The sequence below is a fragment of the Rattus norvegicus genome, chromosome 5 (genome assembly GCF_021556685.1).
Source record: "Rattus norvegicus strain SHRSP/BbbUtx chromosome 5, alternate assembly SHRSP_T2T, whole genome shotgun sequence".
NCBI classification, from domain to species: domain Eukaryota; kingdom Metazoa; phylum Chordata; class Mammalia; order Rodentia; family Muridae; genus Rattus; species Rattus norvegicus.
The window spans coordinates 158,019,682-158,044,641 of NC_141538.1; the positions used below are offsets into that span (position 1 = coordinate 158,019,682).

Consider the following 24,960-nt stretch of genomic DNA (forward strand, 5'->3'; position numbering starts at 1 on the left):
CCACTGCATCTGATGACCAGCTCAGAACATCTTAGGTCACTTCTGCTTCCTTTATGGGCCTCAGTTTTCCCACCTGTGAAAGGGGCATCTGGGCCTGGGAGACGGCTCAAAGGGTAAAGACAGAACCGAGTTTGATTCCCAAGCAATGTCCAAAAGTTGTCCTCTGACCTCCACTCATGTGTTCCCACTCACAGACATCACACAGACATAGGAACACACAGTACATACATCACACACACATACATCACACACACACATCACACATACATCACATACATATACTACACACACACACACACACACACATCACACACAATCACACACAGAGACACAGACACAGACACACACCCACACTACTTTGAATTTCTTTTAAGAGGACTTGAGCGACGGCTCAATGGTTAAGAGCATTGACTGCTTTTGCCCAGGGCCTGGGCTTAGTTCCCAGCACCCATAAAATGGCTCACAACCTTCTGTAACTCCAGTTCCAGGGGATCCGATGCCCTCTTCAGGCCCCTGCAGGTACTGCATGCACATGATACACAAACACTCATACATATCAAATAATAAAACAATTTTAAAATTCTTTTAAAAGAAAAAGGCACCCTCCTCCACCCTGACCACCCACTGCCATGCCTAGGAATAAGTCAGCCCCCTTGGAGATGGGCAGCAAGGGGGGAAACACTCACTTTGACCGTACTGGCTGTACTGGTAACCAGCCACAGGGTCCACACTGTAGCCCGTGGTGCTGTAGGTGGGTGGGCAGTAAGACTGGGAGGTGGGCAAGCTGTCTCCTGGCTTGATGGAGTCGGCCCGCTGGCTGCAACTGGCTGAGATGGAGGAGGCAGAGTCCAGACCTCCATGCAGCGGGGAGATGGAGAAGTCGGCCTGGGGCTGTGGAGGCACAGCACTCGGGTTGCTGAGAATGCTCATCACCTGCGGGAGAGATGGGCAGTGCCAGAGGCTGGACCAGGAGAGATGGGCAGTGCCAGAGGCTAGATGGGCAGTGCCAGAGGCTAGACCGGGAGAGATGGGCAGTGCCAGAGGCTGGACCAGGAGAGATGGGCAGTACCAGAGGCTGGACCCTGGAGAGATGGGCAGTGCCAGAAGCTAGACCAGGAGAGATGGGCAGTTCCAGAGGCTGGACCCCAGGGCATCAGCATGCAGGGGTTGGCCCAGGGCAGCAGCAGTGTCACAGCCTAGAGCGGGAAATGGGACTCATCTCCAGAGTTAATCCTGCCCAAGTGTGAGCCAAAGAGGCTGTTTCCCACCAAGAGCTCCAGGGACAGGGCAGGCTCTTTGTCACTTCTTTGTCCCTTATGGCCTAGTTTGAGGGGTTACCCTGTACTTTCTGCTGAATGCCTGCATGAATAAAGCGATGGATGGATAAATGCAGGAATGAAAGGACTGATTACGCAAGGGACATCCTGGACCTACCGGGTGGATGGCTGGATGGCTGGATGAACGCCCACAAACATGAGTGATAACTTGATGACTAGGTAAGGGGAAGCCTGGACCCATCAGCTGAAGGAAGGAATGAGTACACTAGGTAGATAAGAGGTGCCCTGAAGTTATCAGCAGAATCAATCAATCAATCAATGGATAGATGTATGCATGAATGAATAGATGAACTAACTTCATAAAGAGCACCCTGAGTGAAGAGATGGATGCATGCATAAATGAGTGGGTATATACATATGTGAATTAACAAAGACACAACTACACAAGGCTCTGGATCTATCAATTGGGTTAATGAATGAGTCAGTGAATGAATGAATGAGTGAATGAGTGAGTGATTGAATGAGTGAATGAATGAGTTAATGCATGAATGAATGAGTTGTCAGTGAATGAAAAAAATGAGTGAGTGAATGAATGAGTGAGTGAGTGAGTGAATGAATGAGTGAGTGAGTGAATGAATGAGTGAGTGAATGAATGAGTGAGTGAGTGAATGAATGAGTGAGTGAGTGAGTGAATGAGTGAGTAAGTGAATGAATGAGTGAGTGAGTGAATGAGTGAGTGAGTGAATGAATGAGTGAGTGAATGAATGAGTGAGTGAGTGAATGAGTGAGTGAGTGAGTGAGTGAATGAATGAGTGAGTGAGTGAATGAGAGAATGTGCTCTAACTAGATAGGGGGCACCTGGGGCCTTATCAGGGATGCTTACCTGACTGACAGACAGACCGACAGGCTGAACAAATGAATGCATACATGCATGAGAGATAAATTTACCAACTAGATAAAAGGCACCACAGAGCTGTCAGCTGAAGGGATGAATGAATGAATGATTGCATGAATGAATGATCACATGCACTCACTCCTAATGGACACCCTAGGCCTATCAGCTGAAGGGGCACGTGAGTGGATGAATGAACTTGTGTGTGCATGAGCCGAGGTATGCATTCCTCAGTGTCCTAACTAGACGACGGCGTCTCAACAATCATGGAGCTTCCCTCCAGGAACTAGAGGACCGTGCCTCCCACACCAGACTGGGACGGCCCATCTTCACACGAGCACACACATGCATGTGTGCACACATACACACTCGCACACGCACACACTTCCTGGTTTAACGACCCCACACTTTTGCTCTGCTTAAGACGGGATGCTGTTCATGACTTTCTGGACTTCAAGCTCCTGCCTTTACTATGCCATAGTACAAAACCTGTGTTTTTAATATTCCAATTATTAATTTTCTGTGGGTGTGGGTGCATGTCGTAGCCTGTGTGGGGACCAGAAGACAATTCATGAGACTGATTAGTCCTCTCCCTCCACCACGTGAGTACTGGGGATCGAATTCAGGTCAAGCTTGGCGGCAAGTGCCTATCCTCGCTGAGTCGTCTCTCGGGGGCAAGGTCCATGTGTTTTGTTTTGTTTTTTAACAGCTCCCTGAGAACCTTCTGTGAATGTCACCCCCTGCTGTCTCCAGCCTTCGCCCATGACCCTGCTTGGCCCGTGGGACCCCCAGACTGAACTCTGCAAACTCACCCTGAAGGATGAATGTTGGGTCACTGGGTGCTTGCTTAGTCATTCAGTAAGTACTGGTGCCAAGTCTGTCCCCGTCCCCCAGACTGAAGGCCATGCAGCAGAGTCCTGGCCCTTACCCCAGCGGAAGAATGAACGGGAAGATCTTGGCGATGAACTAAGGCCCTCAAAGCACAGAGGGAGCACTGAGGCGTTTGATAGAGATAGCTTTTGTCTGTGGAAGCCACAGAGCACACCCAGACGGCCTGGGGTCCAAAGGATCTTTGGAGAAGGTGGACCTGCCATCGAGCGCTGCAGGGACAATAGGGATTAGCAGTACAGGTGACGACCGTACAGGGTGAGAGGGCACAGTCACCCAGAGGGTCGAGTTCTGTAGGCCCCAGGTCTCCGGTGACCTCCTGGAGATGTCACCCTATAGGAGGCCCTGGGCTAGGTGGTTTTCCCAGTGGCTTGTCCTGCACAGGCTCTGGGGCAGAAGAAGAGGTCAAGGGCAGACACACAGGTTCCGTAATCCCTGGACAGAACAGAGCTCTCGTACTTAACAGCTGTGTGTCTGAGGGGGTGTGGACAGCCCGGAAATCCCATGACCTCTGAAGTCCTAGGGAAAGGGATTATGAGGGTGGCTGAGTCACAGGGTGACCGGGAGGATGAGGGGACCTCTGCTGAGGACATGCTCTGCCTTGGACCTGGTGGGCAAATAGGACCCTGTTCTCACGAGCCTACTCAGTTGCTGCTCTCTTCAAACCTCTTCTTAGCCATTCACCTACATGATGTCTCCAATCCAGAGAACTATGGAGACATGTGGGGGCGGAGCTAAGAGCCCATTTCTCAGATAAACATAGAGGGGCCCCCAGAGAGTGATGCCTCACCAGGGTCATGCAGTCACCTGTTTTGGGGGGAGCCAGTGGAAGGGAGTAGGTGAAACACCACCTTTGATATTTAAACTCTGTAAACTGAATACTTGGTCCAAACCAGAGCCAAGGGTGGGGCAGGGCAAGGCAGGCCTGGGCGCAGGTTCTGCTGGTGAGATTAGTTTTTTTAGGTTGGATGGAACTCTGGGGACCCCTCCAAGATGGCAAAGGTGTATACGTCTTTGGGGAGGTGTGACGGGGGTCTGAGGTTGGGTGGGCTGCACCTGGACCACTTTGTGCTGTCTGTCTAGCTCCCAGGCTCACCCTGCCTCTGGCATCTCCGTCAGGGCAGGGTCAATAGCCAGGGTGCTGGGATTTTAGGATGTGGAGACAGCTAAGCGCTGAATGCCATCCATGCCTTTCCAACCTTAGAGATGGGTGCCCCAAGCCTGGGAAACCTGCCAGGGGGTGCAATACAGAAACTCCAGGGTGAACTGGGGATCTGGGCCTGGGAGACCCCACTCTTCGCAACTGTGTTTGATTCCCAATTAAGATCCCACTCTGCCACCAAAATGATGACACTGTCAGTCATCCTGGCCCCCACAGACAGAGCCTGCTTCCCCTTGGAGGAAGCCTGGGCCCCAGGAGTCAGCTCACCAGCCCTTTCCCTTCTTTCAGAACACGTTAAGAGGCTCCTGGAGGAGGTTGAGACCCACCTTGATTCTCTTGTACTGCCTTTTACCAAGACGGCCAGCTCAGAAAAGATGGTGGGAAGGGAGGAAGGAGAAAGGAAGGGAAGAAGAGGAGGTGCCTCCGAGACTGCATATACACACATTCTGTATGACCGACACCCACACAGGATAGCAGCCAGACCTGACTCTGTCACCCAAGAACTTTGAAGGGCTCCAGCAAGGGCTTCTCGTGGTCTGAACTTTCTCTGCCTGTCCAGTTTCTCTGGTTCCTTCGTGACCCAGCAATACTGTATTCCCCGAGGTAGACAACATTCATGCACTTATTATCCAATGAGTGTGCTGTGGACCATTGCTATGGGCCCAAAGTATGTGCTGTCACTCTCTGCAGCCTCAGTGTGTGCTTCCAGTCTACTGTCTACAGTGAGCTCAGAAGAGCTCCCTGAATTCACACACAGGGCTCTCATTGGAGCCCCATTTATTGGGCATTTATTACATACCTGATCATAAGCCTATCACTGGGGCTTTCTGAAGAGTAACCTCAACTTCCTCTCAGAGGAAGAGCGATAACTTCTGCCACAGCAGACCACTATGGGGCCACAAGGCAGGGAGGTAGGGTCAGGGAGGGCATGGGCTCAGGGAAGCCCTGCCCAAAGTGTTCATAACCATCAGATCCAAAAGAACCGACCATGACAAGATGCGTTCAGCAGAGGGCTTCCTAGATCGGGGAAATCTCTAAGCACAAAGACCTTATGGTAAGAACACACCTAGAAAACTTAAGAAACAGCCAAAAAGATGAACACGGAGGAGTTTGGGGATGACAGCTCTTGTAGAGGACTCGTTTGGTTCCCAGCACCTATGTGGGGCGACTCACAGTCACCTGTAAGCAGGGATCTGGCGCCCTCTTCTGGCCTCTTCTGGCATCTGCACACACAACCTCATGCAGGCACATATACACAGGTAACACGGAAAGTAATGGACTCTTCCTAAAAATATCTTAGGGCAAGTATGGTTCTGGGTTCTCTCAGTCCCAGCACTTGGGAGGCAGAAGTATGTGGGTCTGTGAGTTCAAGGCCAGCTTGGTCTACAGTCATGGCTACGCAGGAAGGAGACCTGGGAGGGGTGAGGCCTCCCGCAGCTCTTTGTTGGAAGCGGTGTGCGCTGTGCCTCACGGCTCTGAAGGCCATGGACCCTGCCAGCTAACAGACAGCCCGGCCCAGGGAGCTCTTCCTATAATGGGATTTGCTCAATGGGATTTGGCCTGGAACATCAAATCAAATCCACATCTGGGGTAGGTGTGAATGGTGACTCTGAGTCCCCCGGAGGCTCATGGATCAAATGGTTTCTATTCTATCTGCAGGAGAGCAACTGCCCGGGAAACAGACAGGGCACAACCTAGGAGAGCCGGGCAGCCACTGTAGAGCAAAAGTGTCAGCCAAGGCTGCACCCTGTCACTGCGGAGGTTCCTCAAGCAAATGGGTTTTCTACCCCTAATCTGTAGATGGGGAAACTGAGGCAGCAGGGAGTGAGAGGGCCCATTTGGGTACAACGCAGTTGGTCAGAAGTCACTCTGGGGTCTGTGCCTGGGTCTCTGGCTTCTCTGATGGTGCTTCCCTGGGTCTCCTCAGCACTGATGGTTTAGAGCCCTGGGGACCTCGGCAAAAAGTCCCTCTGTGCCACAGAGGAAGGAAGCATCTTGCCCACAGTGGGGCCCAGCGGAGGTCTGGGCCTCCACACTTTTGAACTTGAGGAAGTCCTGGTCTGATGCGGTAATGTACACCCCCTCAGGAATGCCGAGGCCTCTCCCGGGTGGGGCTTGCTTTTTCCCGGTGACCTTGCTTTCACTAATGTATTACTTCTTGGTAAGGTACCGTTACTAACTCAAAATCAATACTGACCTCCACATCTGTAAGGTTTTATCTGAAGGCAAATCTCGGGGCTGTCCGTCAGCCTGACTGACAGCCTTACCTTCCTCTCTCTTCCTCCCTTCCCCCCCCCAACCCCAGCACTCCACCCCCACCCTTACCCCAAATCAGTCCCAGCCTGAACCTGGCTAAATCAATAAGGGGCTAGCTTCACCCACCCCCTTCCGCCCCTGGGGAGAGGCCTGCTGCTTTCAGGGGTGGGCCCCCCTCTTCCACAGTCTCTGCTCTGCAACCTCTCCTCTGTGGATGCCCTGACGTGCTCCCCTACTTTAAAAGGGGATGGTAGAATGTAATTAATTCCCTCCGTTCCTGAGCTGGCCTGAGGGTGTGGGACTGAAGAGCTTGAGCTCGGAGCTCTGCACCCTCTGTGATAACCCAGTGTGGCTTGGGGAGCAAAACTGAAAGAGGTGCCATGGCTAAACCGTAGGCTCTGGGTGGTGGGGAGAGGGAGGAGAGGGGCCTGGGCCTGAGAAGGTAAGTGGGGGGTTACCATTAGGTCAAAGAACCCTGTGACCAGCTGAAGGTTAGAGGCTGTTCCTTCTCTGAGGCCTTGAGAAGTAAGGCACTTTCCCCAGGGGCCCTAGACCAGCTAAAGGCAAAAAAGCTGGGGTTCTCTTGGAGTCTGGAGGGCGTTTGCTTTTTGTCTTTTGAGATCGTGTCTCGCTCTAGTCCAGGCTGACCTCAAACTCACAACTACCCTACCAGATCGGGCCTCGTGTAGTCTAAGGCTGCCCCGGAACTCCACACAGAGGAAAATATAGCCCTCCATTTACAGGCAAGTGCCTGGATTACAAGCTTCAATGCCTGGCTTTGGTAATAATCACTTTAGTTTAGGGACTCAAGAGCAAGTCAGGGACCCCACTAGGCCCTGACCCCTACCCTTTGCTGCCAGTTCTTTAACCTGCTAGGACTTGGTCTTCTCATCTCTATAATGGGAAAGGGTCCTAGAAGGTTAATGTGAGGATGTGACTAGTATCCAGTCAGCCTGTTCTCCCTCCCTGTGGGCTTCTGATAATACCTGGTTTAAAAGGGAGGAGCAAAGACGGGTCCCATAACTCCCCGAGATGGCAATGAACCTAAGATAGCAGACAAAGGGACTCTTTCTCCAGCCACTTGGGTGAATGTGTCCTTTTCAGCTCTGTCCCCAAGTTTCTGGAGGAAACTTGGCTCTACCCTGGGATGGGTCCTACCTAAAAGTTGGCTGTGCTCGCCAAAAGGGAGCAGGTGCAGGTCACTCCAGCAAACCACGCCCCTTCAGGCATGGTGGTGGTTATCATCAGAGAGGAGGTGGCCTGGGAGGACTTGGGGAAAGTTGATGAGGTCTCTTAGTCTTGGGCTGCTCAGAAACTCATGCCCTGGTACAAGTACTTATAGCTGCACAGATGGTACGACTCTCTTCTCACCCCCAAACAGACCTTAAGACCTTCTTTAACATCGAGAACACCCTACATCTCTGCACACACAGTTTGGTAAGCGCCTTACTGACACACACACACACACACACACACACACACACACACACACACACATACCACTCCCATCCTCAGACTATATTTGGCCATGAAGGAATCTCCCATGTGCTAGAGAATACTGTTCCTCAGCCCTCAGGTCCAGCTCTGTCCTTGGCTCACCACCTTGCTAACACATCACCGTGACTTCTGAAAGTGGCCAGGCCAGTGTGGGGATATAGGGAGACAGCCTGTTTTATTGCCAGGAATGGAAGGCAAGATTTGTTGGAGCTGCCAAAAATGTCTTGAAGGACCAGAAATTACCCTCAGACTGGGCTTAGCTGGGGTACCCCTGGGTCCAAGTGCATGCCATCAGGGTAGACTGAGCACGGAAAAGGAACAGAACTGTAGTCCAATCTCTGTTCTTCTTGCTTGGCCATCCACTGGTGTCACTTCTCTGGGTATTGGGGATATTTTAATATTCCCGGATGGGTCTATTGGTCACCAAGTGCTTACAAGCCATCACTGCTGTTGCTACCCAGATAGCCCCAAAACATAGCCACAGTCACTTGGGCGAAGACAGGGAGTGCATGCCATAGACACACACACACATAGAGCACATAACACACGCACACACACACACACATCAACTACACACACACCACTACACACACACACCACTACACACACACTACTACACACACACACCACTACACACACATACCACTACACACACACATACCACTACATACACACATACCACCACACACACATCACTATACACACACATACACACCACTACACACACACACACATACAAACACACACATACACACCAGTACACATACATCATTACACACTACTACACACACCACTACACACACACATTACTGCGCACACACACATACCACATAACACACACACACACATACACATCACGCACCTATATACACCACAGCCTCTCACCTCCATATTCCCCAGCTCCCCTGTGCAGAACTTTGCATCTCTTATCACCCTCTTCCAATCCCAACACACACACACACACATACACACACACACACACACACACACACACACACACAATAGCAAGCATTCCCCGCCCTACGCTGGCCCCCTGCCTGTCCCCAGCTGGGATTAGTGCAAGCGAGAAATCCCCCACCCAGGCAGCCAGCTACCACTGCTCTCCTCTCCTCTCCTCTCAATTCTCTAAGAGGATCTGTGCCCCCCTCCACCCCCTGTGGACAGCTGTAATGGGCTTCGGGTGCTGACTCGGAACTTCCAAACAAGATTTCTCCCAGGTCTCCCCTGCCCCGCCCCTTCAGCAGCCATTGCTGTGTGTGGATGGGCTGCACCCCATCCCCCACTTCCCATGCTCACACCACAGTCCCCATGCCTGCATCCCTCTAGCCTCCAGTGAGGCATAGCGCCCTCCAGTTCCCAGAGCCTCCCCGTGTCAAGCCCGGCACCTACTCTATGGAGCAGTTAGCCTACTCCAAAAATGAGGAAGCTGAGGCCCAGGGCTTGTCTGGAATCACCCAAGGGGCAAATGCTCTGGTTTGTCCCTCTACTGAGGTGTACTTTACCAGACAGCTCAGGAACTCAGTACATGTGTGTACTCCATGTGTATGGGCTGTGTGTAGGTCACACGTGTGCATGTGAGTACTGCGTGTGCGTGTATATATAGCTGTTAGCTGTGTATGAGTGATCACAGTGCATATGTGTGTACACATGGGATTATCATATAGAGACTTTTGTCTGCACATGGATGTGAGTGTGCGTGTCACATGTGCATGTACATATGTATGTACTGGGTGCATGTGCCTGCATTGGGTGTGCACGTGTGTGCACAAAGGACTATCATGTACAGGATTGTGTGTGCACAGGGGAGTACTGAACACTCCGAGGAGAATCATTTTGTATTTGTGAACATGGCACTGTTTATCTGTGTGTGCGTGGACATGCCGTTTATGCACATGTGTGAGTCCGTCACACGTGTGCACAAGCACTTGTAAGTTTGGTGTGTGTGTGTGCAGGGTAAGGGCTTCAGGCAAAATCCCTTGGAGTGAAGAGGAAGAGAGAAAGAGACTTGTGGGAGCTCTAGCATCAAGAGGGATCCACGTGGGATTTTGGGAGGCCTTCCTGGAGTTAGCAGAGGAGGCTGTGGTCTCACTGGCTGGTGCCTCACCTCACAGAGGCAGCCCTCAATTTTCCTACGTCCCCACACTCTTCCCTTTGGGCTAATGCTGATCCTGTGGCTGCTGTGCACATGACAAACTCCACACACACCCACGGATCCCCCTGCCCCTCCTCAGCACGTACGAGTCGAATTCTACTGTGGCCAGACACAACAGCCTGGATGGGCAGGAGCTGCTTGGGGACAGACTAGGTGCTGGGCACACAGTAAGCGCTCAACAAACATTTTGCTGAATGAGCAAGTTCAGAGGGGGACTAAGGACTGGATCTGTTTCTCTCCAGCCCAGGCTTGCTTCTTGAAAATCAGAAGATGCGGGTCTAGTGACATGCTTATGCCCCTCCCTGCCCTGGAGATTCTCAAAGGACACCTGCCCCCCTGCCTGAGGAGCCCGGGACAGGAGTTGTGGACACAACGACCTCTTGCTGGAAGTCACATCCAGTACTTAGTTGACAAAGCGCTACTCTCCCGATATCTAGAAGCATCCGGCTGGATCTGGAAACACGGTGGCATTTTGAAGCCATCCCTCCCTGGATAGATCCTCAGGCTGACCAAGGTTGGAGGTGTCCGTGTGGGGTGGGGGTGGACAGAGGGGGAGGGGATTGAGTAGCATCTCTGATAGCTGGATAAACACGGCCGGCCGGCCGGGGGATTAGAGTGACTGCTTGGAGCAGTGGCAGAGGGGTTGGGGAAGGAAGCCGATCGCTGGGAAAGATATGACTATTTAAAGATAATGATTGCATAAATTTAATTAGCAGAGTTTCACGCGGCAAATGGCCGTTTTGTAATTAATGTAGCCGGCCTTACTAAGCATGAAAGATCCCATCTCTCTCCCCTCCCTCTCCCGCTCCCCCTCCTCCGCTGCCCTAATGAAAGACAGAGAGCAAGTGACAGAAACAGTTTGTCAGCGGGCTCCAGGTGTCAGGGTCCTAATTGGCCAGGCTGAGGGGAAGGAGGGGGGTTGAGGAGGGAGGGGGAGGGAATCAAGAGGAGGCCTCAGTTCCCCCTTGGTGTGTGAGTGGGGGTCCCCTTCATAATTGTCAGAGAGAAGAATGAAGATTGGTGGTGGCAGGGACTGAGTGGTGGCAGTGAGGCCTCATTAGTATCTGGGCAGACAAGCTGGCATGCATCACAGAGAGTTAGGGACCCACAGCCATGATGGCTCAGGCCTGCTGCTCACCCAGAAGGCCAGCTCCCCACAGCAGGGTAAAAGGACATATGGGTCCCAGTTTCTTCTTCCGTTTGGCCCCAGAAACTCGACAGGCTCACACTGCTATATACCTACTGTGTGCAGAAAGCCACTCCTTCCCACCTACTCTGTGTAGGAGGGCACTCTTTCCCACCAACCGGAATGACACCAGTTCAGAGATGCACACTTCAATTTTTCTGAAATGGGCCTGTCCCTTCCGCCCATCAGATGTCTCCGAACTGGCAGGCTGCTAGGATGCTGACTACAGCCTTCTGTGGACAGCTCCTGGTCAGATTAAGGACAAGTCAGCATCCATCCCATAGCCTTGACCCAGGGAAGTGTGGGCCTAATGAAAAATGGCTGCTTAGAGGTTGGAGTGATAGCTCAGAGGTTAAGAGCACTTGCTGCTTTTATAGCAGGGACTCTAGTCCAGTCCCCAACACCTATATGAGGAGGCTCAAAAACCCCATAACTCTAACTCCAGGGGAATCTGGTGCCCTCTTCTGGCTTCCAAGGGTAGCTGTACACACCTGCACACACACACACACACACACACACACACACACACACACACACTCACATGTAAATCTTTTTTTTTCTTTTTTTAAAGAAACGATGATAAAGGTTTCGTTCTAAAGACAAGGAAACAGAGGCTCCAGGAAGTAATTTACACAGATCAACATACTCAGTCACTGGGGGAGCTGTGATTAGAACCTGGAAAGTATAAACTGAAAGGTAATTCCTTTCCTAACCCCTCTCGGAGGGACTCACTGTGGGTCAGCCCAGCTCCTGTTCCTATTCCACAGTGACTCAGAGGCCTCTTTGGCTACAGAGCAATCTCTCCTTATGACATGGTAGAGCTACCTGTCCCCCAGAGCCACTTGGCTTTTGTTTTCCTTCTCTCTGCGTGCACTCATATGCACTGAGACACATGGATGTGGAGATGTGCCAAGTGACGAGTTTGTAAGTTCCTCTTCTGTGGCCATCTACCATGTTTTTTTGAGTCGGAGTCTCTCACTGGCCTGGAGCTAAGCCGGCCTCCTGCCTCTACCTCCTGACCCTTGGATATCATGTGTTCACCACCATATGGGCTTTTAATATGGGTCCTGGAAGCCCCTTCTTCTCTATACCTACCACCCCACCCATTGTTGGTTGATCAGATGGTGAGGGAGAGATTGTGTGGCCCCATCCACCTTTGGCTGTACTTGTGGGGCCGAGCGCAAGGCATCTTGCCTCTCTGAAGATGACCCTTGAGGTCTTTACCATCCTCTTTGGTGACTTCTGCCACCCTCAAGCCCTTAGCCCTGTCCCCTGCCCTCACAGGCACAGGCCCTTTTGTGACACCCTAGTTTTGTCTATGTAATTCAGGGCCAGGAGGCCCTGAGCCAGCCTAGCTGTTGGAACGGTGGCAGGGTGGGGAGCACCCACCCTCTCCCAGACCAAATTCAATTTCAAAGCTTAATGGGCTCGCCGAAGAGCCCGGTGAACTCTTCGACGCAGCTCCTTGCCGGCTGGGTGGTTCTGGGCCGGGCCACTGAGCGGGTGCACGGTGGCTAAGCTGGGAGAGCCCTGGGCCCCATCAAGAGTGGCGGGGGCACTGAGGGAGTGAAAAATGTCAGAGCAAATTGTTCTTGACAGCGTTAATATCTGCACCTCATAGCAATAATTACATGTAAATAAATAGCAAAATCACACTCAGCTGGAGGCAGCTTGAGAGACTGAGCAGCTAAGGACCAGCTGAGGGGCCTGTGGCACTCCGCTCCACCCGTCCCTTCCTTCTCTCGTGGCACCTCTGTTCTTCTTGCCCCTCAGCCAGCACAGAATAGAGATCTGAACACCCCAACCACTTACGCTAAGAAGGGCCAGGGAAAAAGAACCACTGGGAAAGGGGTCGCCCATCCCACTTTCTCAACAAGCCTTCACGGTTTATTTGGGCCCCGCCCCCGTCCTTCACGTATCCTATTTCATCTCCAGGCATCTGCAGGGACACTTTTTGACCTCTACCCAGCAAACCTTTCTCGCTGCCTCCTGCCTTGACCTCTGAAGAGCACGGCTGCTCCAGAGTCTTCCCTGATTCTGTGGACGTTCGGGACTTGTCTTGCTCACCCTGAAGTCTCTGCTTCCTCTTTCTGTCTCAACATCTGGTAGGCCGTCGTCACAAGCTGTGAAGAGTCCCAAGCTAAGCCAATCATGGTGGAGCTTCCTGGAGACCACAGGTCAACTTGACCTGATGCTCGTGTCTCATGGCTCTGACAGCAATCAAGAGCTCGAGTACATTTTAAAGGTCTCCAGGAGAAGCATTCTTAGCTATAACCTGGGGTGACTGGATGACTACCAGTGACCCCAAATAGCCATTCCTCAGAGATCACCAACGCTAAGGAAGCCCCCAAGGACATTCTAGAGTCTCTGAGTAGACACAAACCTCTTGCTTCCAGAGTTCCAGGGCCTGCAAATTTGTCGCTGTTGCACTATGGGAGTCTGCAAATGCTGATCTCCAATCCCTAGCCAAGTCACAATGGAGCTCTTGAAAGTTGAGGCAGGAGGGAAGGGAAGAGGGGCACAGCACGGGGAGTCTTGCAGCCCAAGCAGGTGCTCCCGTGTTCAGCATTCTGAGCCCAGGTGGATCACATGCCTGGAAAGAATCCAGAGTCCCCTCCCCACTCCCCTTGGCTCCCTGGTTACTCTGCTGCAAGTTCTAAGCCGCAGCTCCAAGCCCTGAGACAAGGCACGCAGATGGCCCTTCCAGCGTCTCAGACGCCCCCGCACGGGGCAGAGAACGCAGGCTCCATTCTTCCGGAAACAAACATCTTTGTGGCGCAGCCCCCACGCCCCGCACCTCCTTGTTTAGCGCAGAGACTAATCCACTTATCAAGGCTAAGGCGCCTGCGAATCCCCGTTTGATAAAGGCAGCTACAAAATTAGCAAAAAACGTGCCCACGGCATGGAGGGCTCCATAGCAAACAAACAAGGGGCTGGGTACTGCGCTGAGATTTTGTCTGTTCCCGTCCTGGGGCTGGAGAGATGCGGCTAGAGATAGGGGCTCACTGGCTGGGAAGGGGGGTGCTGATGGCTCAGTTTATATGGCTATGCAGGGAGGGGAGGGGAAAAGGGGGACGAGGGGAGAAACGAGAATACTATACTAATACCCCCAACTCCAATCCAAGTCCCAGCTCCATGACTGTGGAGTCGGCTGCACTTCCAAACTCGTCCATACATAATTGAAATTATTGTCTTCTGACTGCTGGTGCAGACCAGGTACACGCATAATTCTCAGAGTACCTCGGACTTTGGAGGCACAGAGAGGTCAAGTCAGCTGCAGAAGATCACACAGCTGGTAAGCCTTCTCATTCAAAGGAAGGATGCTCTCTGATTTGACATGATCAGTTTTAACTCCAGCCGTGGTCCCCAAATCTGACAGCAACCTCCTAAGATAACCCAGACCCCCTAGTCTTGGTATGCAGGGTCCTCTCTACTGCCATTCTGTGCAGAGAGAGAGAGAGAGAGAGAGAGAGAGAGAGAGAGAGAGAGAGAGAGAGAGATTGATTATGGGTTACTCGAGGTTCTGTGTGGGAACTGATGAAGTCCAAGCTGGTCTGTACCCCATCTTCCAGGGAAGGGAGAGACCGGGAGAAGATTCTAAAAAAGCCAGGCAAGATTCTGTGCTGCTCACCCACAGCCAGCTGTGGCTTGGGGAAGAAGAGCTGGTCCCAGGGTTAGGGGGTGGTGACATTAATCACAGGAAGCACCTGTCAGGGTGGCAGCTGGAACTAAAGGAAAACACTTGGCCAAAGGGCAGAACATCTCACCCCGGGCTCTGGGGGGCTTGGGGATTGCCACTGCCATGCTGGGAGGCTAGGCCATGTGAGGTTCAGGCCTGGAAACCCTGAAAAAGGTCCCTGCCACTGTGTGTGTGTGTGTGGGGGGGTCTGTGCTTGCAGGGAGACTGGGACAACAGTAGCTCTGGTGGGTCACCCTGTTGGGGTACACACCCCGTTAGGGTACACAATGGACCTGCGTTGCTGTGTTCTGGTGGACAGGGCAACCCAAAGCCGCACAGCGGGATGATGGTGGGCTAGGATTCCTATTTGTGCTCCCTTGGCTACAGAGCAATGCCAGGCCTCCTCCTCATGGAGCCCTCCAGCCTCTCCTGCACCTGCCTACACTCTGGGTCCTGACCTCCCAGCGCCTCACCTCGCTGAGAGAGGGCTCTGACCCTCCATCAGCCTAACTCCCCTGTGCTCTCTGCTTCTCTCCCAGCCTCTGCCCAGTCACTGAGCTCCTCTTCCTTCCACTCCTAGTCTTCATTCCCCCTCCAGCCCCCTCTCTCCTGTACCCCTCTATCTACCTCTGTTCCCCCCTCTTTTCCTGTGTGTCACTTCAGGCTCATCTTCCTTCTCCCTTCAGTATCTCACAGTATGGCTCTCTTTTTCTTCTTTGTTCCCTCTGTCCACTCCTCGCCTCCCAATATGCCTCCTGGTCCAGCCTGGTCCAACTGATGGTCAACATAGCTCTCTTATGGACCTCGTGGTTGAGTAGCCCTTGGGCTGTCTCACTCCCCGCCATTTTTCCTTGGCCCTAGGTCCAGGGCTCTTCTCTCATGTGCCCTGTTTTCTTTACCCTCTGCTGCCCAAGGTGGAGCAGTTGGGATTTCTGGGAAGCAGGAAAGGGCACCCGGCCACCACAGCTCACACCTTCAGGGCACGGTATGGCTGGGAATCCACTAAAGAGAGGCCTAGATCTAAGTAACCACAGTGACTGGCAAGCCTATCCCTCCTACTGACATAGCCCATCGAAGAGGAGGACGTCTGTCCCACATACAGTAGAGCTGGAATTGATGACAGTCAGAAAAATGTGCAGACTGACATTGGACGTTCAGCTACTACCATCAGACAGACAGCCCTTGGAGGTGGAAGTGCTTTGTAAACCTAGCTATTTTGAGGCCAGCCTGAGCTACATAGTGAGTTCCAAGCCAGCCTAGGCTATGGGGCAAAAGCCTTTGTCTCAAAAGACAAAGCAAAGCAAAACCAAAAAACAAGGTTCAAGATGTAGTCCCGTGGTTGCACACATGTCCAGGGCCTACAAGGCACAGAGTTCCCTGTCCAGCACAGTGAAAACCAGAGTCATTGCTTCAGTCACTCTACACAGTCACTGTATCAGACCCACTTCTCAGTGGCTCAAAGCACACCCCTATGGCAGCAGCTGCTTCACCCCAGAGACCTTTCAAGAGAATGCAGTTGGCTGCGAGTGGGGTGAGCCCCAGGGTGCTCATGGATCTATGATGCAGACTTTCAGGCAGGGAGGGAATGTCTGTGGCTGGGAGAGAAACGATCCCCTTGGGTAGGGATCAGGAACTTCTGCCCCTGGGCACTGAGTCTCGATTTCAGCCTGGACATGTCGCCTTTATGATAAGACACTTGCCAGGGCCCTCGTGGGACCTTAATCCTCTGACGCCTCTGGTCAGAAAGCCCGGGTCTGATGAGAGGGTCTTGCTCATTTGGCCTCGGGCCAACTCAGCTCTGTAGTCCTCTGGGCCTGGAGAGCTGAGGTCTAAGCCACAGCAGGATGGAGGGACAGAGAGATGGCAGGATAGGTCTCCTGTCTCCTTGGTCATTGTTACCTCACCCATAAAATGCCTCTGTCTCTGTTTTGGATATGTGACTTACTGCCAAGTCATGGCCTGGCCTCAGAGTAGCCTAATGACCTAAGTCTCTCTGGCAGCTAAGGTTTGGGGGCCTCTCTAGGTGCCAAGTAAGACAGGCTATTCTGGGGGTGTCTCTTAGAGGCTATTCTGGGGTATCTCCCAGCTCTGAGATGTCTTGGGGACAAAGTATTCATGCCGTTCCCGGCAGCCCTTCCTGACAGTCGTTTCTGTTTTTCCTTTTTGAAGGGAGTGATGCGTGCACGTCTGGATACGCACGCATGCATGCGTGGGTATGTCTGTGTATGCATCCCATGCCCACAGAAACAAGAGGGCATCAGATCCTGGAGTTAGAGGCTGCTATGATCTGCCACGAGGTTGCTGGGAATCAAACCTGGGTCCTCTAGAACAACCGGTGCTCTTAACCATTGAGCCATCTCTCCAGTCCCCTCAAGTGTCTTCTTTAATAACTTTCCACTGTGTGTTTTGAGATAAATTTTCTCACTGAACCTGGGCCTGCTGTTCTGGGTAGACCAGTTGTCCGGAGAGTCCGAGGGATCTCTCTGTGCCTGTTTCTCCAGCACTGTATTACGAGTGTGCACCACTTTATCCAGATTTTTAGGTGGGTGCTGGGGAATGAAATCTGGCCCTCATACTTTGCTTAGTAAGCACTTTACCAATTGAGCCATCTCCCCAGCCTGGGCGGAAGGTCCTACTGTTCGAGCCTAGGATTCCCTCAGACTCATGACAATGCCTGTGCCTCTGCCTCCCAAGACATGGGACTATCAGCATGTACCACCAGACTTGGTTTCAGGGTCACATCATAAAGAAAATGGGGTTGACACGTTGGTGCTGTGGGAGTGCACAGGGGCCCACATTACTGAAAGAGGCCTTTGACAGGGTCTCCAGCTATTCTAGGCAAGATTGCCAAGGAAAGCACTTATTCATTCAGTGTTTAGGGGTTCCAGGCGGCTAAAAAGAACTGCCTCGGATGACTGATGCCATCTTTAAAATCCAGTTCCCCAGACCCACTGAAGACCTGTCATGGTTGTTGTGGGCCAATCTGGAAGTTGAGTTTTAGCAGACACCCAAGAGCCTTTTGATGCCCAGCTCTGGAAAACCATGGCACTGGTCTTATCTCCTTCACCTGTGAAGGACCATCTGTGTTTACTCCACCCCAGCACCCATGGGTGCTCCCTGAGTCTCAGGATCTCTTTTTCCATCCCTGGCTGTCAGGACTCCTAAGCTGAATCCACTTCCTGTGACCTCTGCTTTTGCCACCACACGAATGCAATGCCTCTCTCTGCCGAACAGAGAAGGGGTTTCGTTATGGGTGTTCCTGAAAGTTCCTATCAGTGGGTCTCCTCCAAACCTTACTATACAGAACCTCATCTCCGGGTCTCCATGCTGGATGCCATTGATTGCCAAGGACAGAGAGGCCCAGCCCAGCCTCCTAGAGACCTGTCTATCATGCCAAGAAGGTGTGCCCCTGGGGATGGGACTGGGAACCATAGATTTCCCCCGACTTTATTTCAGGCAAGCCTCCCTCTCTTGAGGCTTCTGTCTCAGGCTGCTTCCTTGCAGTTTTTTGAAGATGGGCCAAGCAAGACTGGTTCTCTTTCTGTCCCTAACACTGAGCCTGTATTTGGGTCTCTGCTATGTGTTAAACTATGTGATGGGGATACTGGGCCACCAGACAGCCTGGACTTTGCTCTATAGAGGAAATAAGAACTATCTAGAAAGTCAGATCACAGAGCTAATACTGTAAGGCAGAGAACAAGAGGGGCTGGAGAGAGTGGAGAGTGGATGAAGACGCTGAGGACCAAAAGGGAGTGAGCAGCCTTTGCCGGAGGTAGAGAATGTTTCCGGGAAGGAGGCAAGCACCTTGGTGAGGGTTATAACAGGAAGGATTCCCCAAAACTGCAAAGAGAAGGTGGCCTAGCCTTTGAGATCACCGGATGCACGACCCCTTGTCCTTTCCCCATGGATGTCGCCCACCCTGGCATTGCCTCCCATCCTGGGTCCCAGGACCAGGCTGGTTTTCAGAGCTACTTCTGCTGGCAGTCGGCTTGCTGCCGCACAGGATCCCGGGCTGGGCAGTGGGAATTAAGCAGGCTGCGGAGCCCGGCGAGTCCTTATCTCGGGGAGACAGTTGTTGGGAATCACTTTGACTGAGTGGTTTTGTCTCCCCGCATTTTCCACTGTCAGGCGGCCTCAGGCCATGGATCAAAGGCGCAGCGGCAGAAGCAGCAGCAGCAGAGCGGGAGGGGCGTCAGCTGCCCGCCCCGCCCCCATCACTGTCCCCCATCCCAGTCCCCCTGGTCCCCACCCCCACACAAGGCCCGGGGACCCTGCACCCAGCCCAGCTCAACCCGCTTTTGGTTGGATGCTGATGAAGAACCCTGGCAGGGGTGGAGGAGGAAGTGAAGATGAGGAGAAGAGGCCTTCTGTGAAGGCAGGGATAGGAGAGGTGTGGAGGAGCATGGGAGACATTAGGGGAAGACAATGGCCATGGAGGCTGGACCTCCCAGGAGAGAAGGAAGGAGGAAGGAGGAAGGAAGAGGGTCTGAACCGGGGGATGGGGAACATCCTGGAGGAGAGGGGCCTGTACCTGCGTGCTGGTAGTGCTGGTATGTAGGAGGGTGAGGTAAGGTCTAAGAGGAGGTCCAGGGGTGGGGCCAATGGACAGAGGAACAATAGGGCTGGAGACGAGGGAAGAATGGAAGTGAGAGGGACAAGAACAGAAATAAAGATGAACTTTCTGCCCGCTGTGTGCCTGAGAAGATTCTGGGCTGGGACGCCGGTGAGGGAAGTGTGGGAAAAGGAAGGGGAAAGGCCGGCCATCCTTCCTGGAAGGCGCAGAAGCAGAGGTGAGTGACTGGCAGGCCATTTACACACGAATGAGGTCACAGTCAGGCCTGTGCTTCCAAGGGTCTGCAACCACACCCTGGGAACCAGCCCACACCTGGCCATCCCCGAAGCCTCACACCAAGTCACCTGTGCTTCTTTCTACCTTTGCTTTGACAGAACTCTGTGGGTGGTCAAACACCTGTCCCGACTGAAAAAGGTGCCAAAGGCAGTGTCCCAGCCAGGGTGGGGGGGACCTGAAGTGGGCAGCGGTGGGGGAGCTGGAACGACCCTTGGTTAGTGAGGAGCCTAAAGCAAAGGGGACATGTGAAGGGAAGATGAGGGTTGCCGCTTGCAAAAGGGATTCTGGGAAGCCTGAGGTTTAGCTCAGAGCTACACTGTCTCCTTGTGGTCTGGGGCCCATTGGGCCCTCTAAAGTAGACACAGTTCCTTTATGCAGTCGGCCACATCCTGCAACTTGGACACGTATCTGCAAGCCCATAATTCCTTACACTCGATTGACATGGGGAGAAACTGAGGCAGGAGAAAGGCTGCCTGGGACGGCGCAGGTATGGAGTGAACGTGCTGTGTATACCCCTCCCATGCCCTGCCTCTCCTGCCCTCTGCTCTCCAGCCAGAGGCTGTGTTCCTCTGCCTCTAGAGGAGATTGTGATCACCTGAGGTCAAAGAGTCCCACTGGGGACTTTGCAAGATCCAGAGGGACAGAGAGGCAGCTGCTGTAAGGAACTCGCGCCCAAGCCTGACAGCCTGAGTTCGATCCCTAGGATTCAGAAAACTGACTCCCTCAAATTATCCTCTGGCCTCCTTGCACACACACACACACACACACACACACACACACACACACACACACACACACTGTGGTACACACAAACCCATGCATGCAATCAACGAGCCAATAAACTTTAAAAAAAAAAAAAAACCCCTCACTGGAGAACAGGACAGCAGCTATCTTTACGTCCTGCCCTGGGGAAGAGCAGGGTATCTGGGACCAGGCAGGCTGGATTCGGGTCTAGGCTCTACCGAGTGTCAACGTTTTAACCAGCTATACCAAACTGCTGGCTAAACTGGGGCTGCCTCTCTGCCCGCTTCCACTTATGAATCAGAAGTGACTCCAGGGCCTCCTCCAAGGGGATGCTTTAAAGACAGAATAAAGCAGCCATCCTGGGCTCAGCACACATCTGGCCTGGGGTGAGCACTCCAAAAAAATGTAATCATCATTATTACTATTAAAAGCACTTGTCTAGTAATGGCAGGTACTTTCCATATGCTGATAAAAACTGATAGAAGCCTCAGGAAGCTTGCGGCTAGCTGGCTAACCCGGTAGGAGGGAGTAAAAGAACACTTCCCAGCAGTCTAAAAGAGGACACGGGGCTGGGTTCCAGGGGATGCTGGGGCGGTGGGGCAGGGAATCTTAGACAAAGGTGCACCAGCTGCAGGGGTCAGGAAGCAGGAAGAACCTGGCCCTTTGGAGACCCTCAATGTGATCTTCACCTCTCCTCCCTGGGATCCTTGTAGTCTCCCAGCAGTCCCGCTTCCTCAAGGAAGCCCACGGACAGGCCTCAAGGCTCTCAGTCTGCCCGTGATATTAACTGTTAACTTCCCTCATTTTCTCTCCCCTGTCTGCCTTGGACTGTCTCAGGGTGTGACTTGTCTTGTGCCCCGGCTACTCAGAACTGAGGACCAAGCCAAGCAGCCTGGGAAGGTTAAATCCTTGACCTTTTGGGAAGCCCCGCAGCTTAGGCTGCCGTCCTGGGAAGTGGTCACATACTCTTAACAGGAAGGTGACTGGGTAGCAGTTGGCCCAACCCCTTCATGGCATGAAGCAGGAAACTGGGGCCCACGACAGGGACACATCTCCTTAGACCACACAGTAGGTCTGAAATAGAGCTGGGAGAGTATTCCCTCTGGTTTTCCGACCCATGGCTGCTGGGCCTGCAGTGGGTGGATCTAGCAAGATTTCTCCACAGTAGGACCTGCTCAGGGTGAGATAAGCAGAAGGAACTCCTGTCATGTTCCTACCGTGTACAAGGTGAGGCAAGGGCTCGTTCTGTGAAAGGCCTTGTTTCTTTCTTCTTGTCTTTCTTCGCATAGGGTCTCATGTACTCTCGGCTGGCCTTGAATGTGATATGTAGCCCAGGCTGGCCTTGAACCTCTGATTCTCTACCTCCTGAGTAACGGATTGCAAGTGTGTACAACCACGCCCTGTTGCTGGGGCAGGACCCAGATTCCTGGATGCTAAGCAAGCAAGCACTCTACCTTCTGAGCCACACCCCCAGCCCCTCGTTTAATTCCAAGGCTGCAGATGAGTGGTGGGGACAAGGACAGGGAGGCCCAGGAAGCTCCTGGAGATTGTTTGAGGTCAGAGAAGCAGAGACAGGAGCTGGAAGGGAAACCCCAGAGCACGCGATGAGCCCACACCACATCTCTGCTAAGTTGTAGGTCCGTTTGCCTCCTGAATCTCTGCTGCTCTCCCTGCTGGATCAGAAATCTTCCGGAATTGTCCATGATCAATTCTCCAGTGGTGGGGGTGGGGAGAGGAAGAGGTAGCGTCCTCCCGCCTGAAAATGCAACTTGCTGGAGCACAGGTGACCTCAAATCCCTCCTTTCCCAGCCTCCCCTTGTGCTGTGTCCCCTGAACTTGACAGACATCATAAAGGATTCAAGTACAGACCAGATGTGCAGCTGCTCCATGCCCTCCCACCCCCAGGGAACCCCTCTCAGCTGTGCTCCATCAAGCCTGAAGACTGGGGTTGACCAATTGCTGGAGACCTACCGTGTCCAGGATGCTGAGAATGACGGGTGTCACCCAGCGAATACTACCCTGAGTTATAAGGAGTTCCCTCAGCCCTTGGAGATGTGGCACCCCACATAGGCTCCTGTTCCTCCTGGTGCCCTTGGCCCCTCCAGGAAGAGAAGGTGGCTCTGAGCACACGTCTCCAGGGTTGGTGGGAACGCTTAGATAGATGCAGTTATTTCTATAGTGAGCTAAACCACAGTTCTCCGGGTCCCATCCTGACACAGGGCCAGCAGACTCCACCATTGTCCTTTCGATGATTAAAATGTCCCCAGTGTCACCCTGCAAGCCAGGCCACAAGCAACTCGCCCTAGCCCTGGCAGGCATAGTCCCTACTCCCCGATCCTTAGCTAGCTGCCTGGAGGTTTCCCTTTCTGTGTCAGGAAGGCAGTTCCCACCCTTGACCCCCCCCTTGCTCCCTTTACCCAGGATAAAGGGGTGAAAGCAGAGACATAAACAAGGTTCTGTTTTCACTGCTGCCTTCTCCCCAGGGACCAGAGCCTTGGCCTCTGATGGATGAAAGCAGGTGGCTGTGTCGGGAACAGCAGCCAGTGGGAAATAACTCAGCTTTTCCACGGAGGTGGGTGACCTCCGGCAAAGGCAGAATGGCTGGATAGCACACACTGGCAGGGTCTGCTCCTCCGGTGAGGGAGGGAGGGAGGAAGGGAGGCTCTGCACGTCCAGGCCAGGACTAAAGCTGGCCACCAAGACCGAGGCTCATACCTCTGGAGTGACCAATTCTTTGCCAGAACTGGTCCTGCCAAGAATGTCAGAAAAGGGGGGGGGGTTCCTGGAGTGTGAGGGACCCCTGGAGAACAGAGCGATGGTGACTTGTCCCCCAGCTGCTGCCCCATCTGGCTTTAACGGGGAACTGGCAGATGTGGCCTGCATCTCTAGGAGATGGGCTGTTATGGGCTATGGGGAAAACCAGTTGATGCTTACTCCCCCCCCCCAAAAAAAAGTACTGAGCTATGAGGTCCAAGAAAAGCCAGCCACAGACTCCTGGTTCTGTCTGAAAACTGACCCCTGAGCCCACACCATGACTGCCAGTCACAATGAGAAACAGGGCAGGGAAGGGAGGGTGGGAATGACTTCACTGACTTTTCCCTGATCCTAGGAATGCCAGGCAGAGCCCTGAGTCAGATCCCTCTCTTGCCCTCTCAGCTCACTTTCTAGGAGCACAGTAGGCAGCTTCCTGGGCTTTCCACAGAGAGGAGAACTTCCTGCACCCCGGCTCTTTCCAGGTCCTCTGAACTCACTACACCGCTCTAAAGAAGAAAACAGCACAACACTTTCCCAACCAGCCAGTGAGAGAGAGAGAGAGGGAAAGATGATGGAGTGAAGGGTGGAGTTTAGAGGAGAGGCCTAGATAGGTGAAAGGGAACTAAGAATGTACACTTATCAAGCACCTACTGTGTGCCAGATACTTTGTTCCAATCTCCCCTCCGTCCTCACAGAAGCAGGGATGAAACCCCTCCTTTTGAGTGAGGGAAATGTAGCCCAGAGAGGTTCAGCAAGCTGCCCTGGGTTCACACAGCCTCAGAATAAGTAGCAGAATCAGAACTTGATGTCTGCCTGGATGTTTCTTCTGACCCAGCCTACCTCCTACTTGTGGGAGCCTGAGAGAGAGGCTTCCCCAGACAAGGAGAGGAGAGAGACCCATAGAAACCCAGGAAGGCAGAAGGAAGGAAGCCCGTGGTAGAAGAGTTACCTGGGAAGGGAGGAAAAGGAGGCGGGCGGGGGTGCAGGGGAGACTCCGGCTGGGGTTAAAGCCCCGTGTCCCTACAACCTGCTAAGCCTGAGAAATGAATTCCAATCCTTCCAAATCCCAACCTTGGAAGATGTTGGCAAGAAAGGGTCTCGTTTCAGGGGCGCAGAAGATCCTCCACACCTCCTCCCAATGCCCCGGTAATGCCAGGATGTCCCCAATCTGCTTTGAGGAATGGAGGGATTAAGAATAATAAAAAAATTGCAATAAAATATGTGTGAAGGAGGGGGTAATTGTGGACAAACGCAGCATTCAAATTCATTTTTCAGCTCCTTTACACACCATTTCAATCTTATTTTCTGCTTGTTAATGAGATCTTGTTGCCTGGGCTAGGCAAAACCTTCCAGTATCAGGGCATAATTGCACGTAATTTTCTCTCCTACCAATGATTTGCATCAGGTTTTTTAAAAAATTCTGGGCTATTTAACACCCTATGATCCCCCCCACGCCGCCCCATCTTCCTGCCTACATGTCTCTCTCTCTCCCTCCTCCTTCCTCGTCCCTGGTCCAGCAAGACTCATTTTAAATGCTTATTAGAAACGCAATGTCACCAATAAAGGGGCGGGACAGGGAGGAAGTTAGAGGAGAGAGAGACTAGGGCTCTTCCGTGCAGGTGAA

General features: G+C 52.8%; 1 protein-coding gene across 4 annotated transcripts in view; it reads right to left on the minus strand.

Annotated features, from left to right (window-relative positions):
- The window catches only part of Pax7 (paired box 7), a 101,335-nt gene that overhangs the window by 11,438 nt on the left and 64,937 nt on the right, over positions 1-24,960 (minus strand). For all 4 annotated transcript variants that reach the window (NM_001191984.2, XM_087550726.1, XM_087550728.1 and 1 more), the window contains 1 exon segment: positions 687-933. In NM_001191984.2, coding sequence (NP_001178913.1) covers positions 687-933 — 247 coding nt within the window.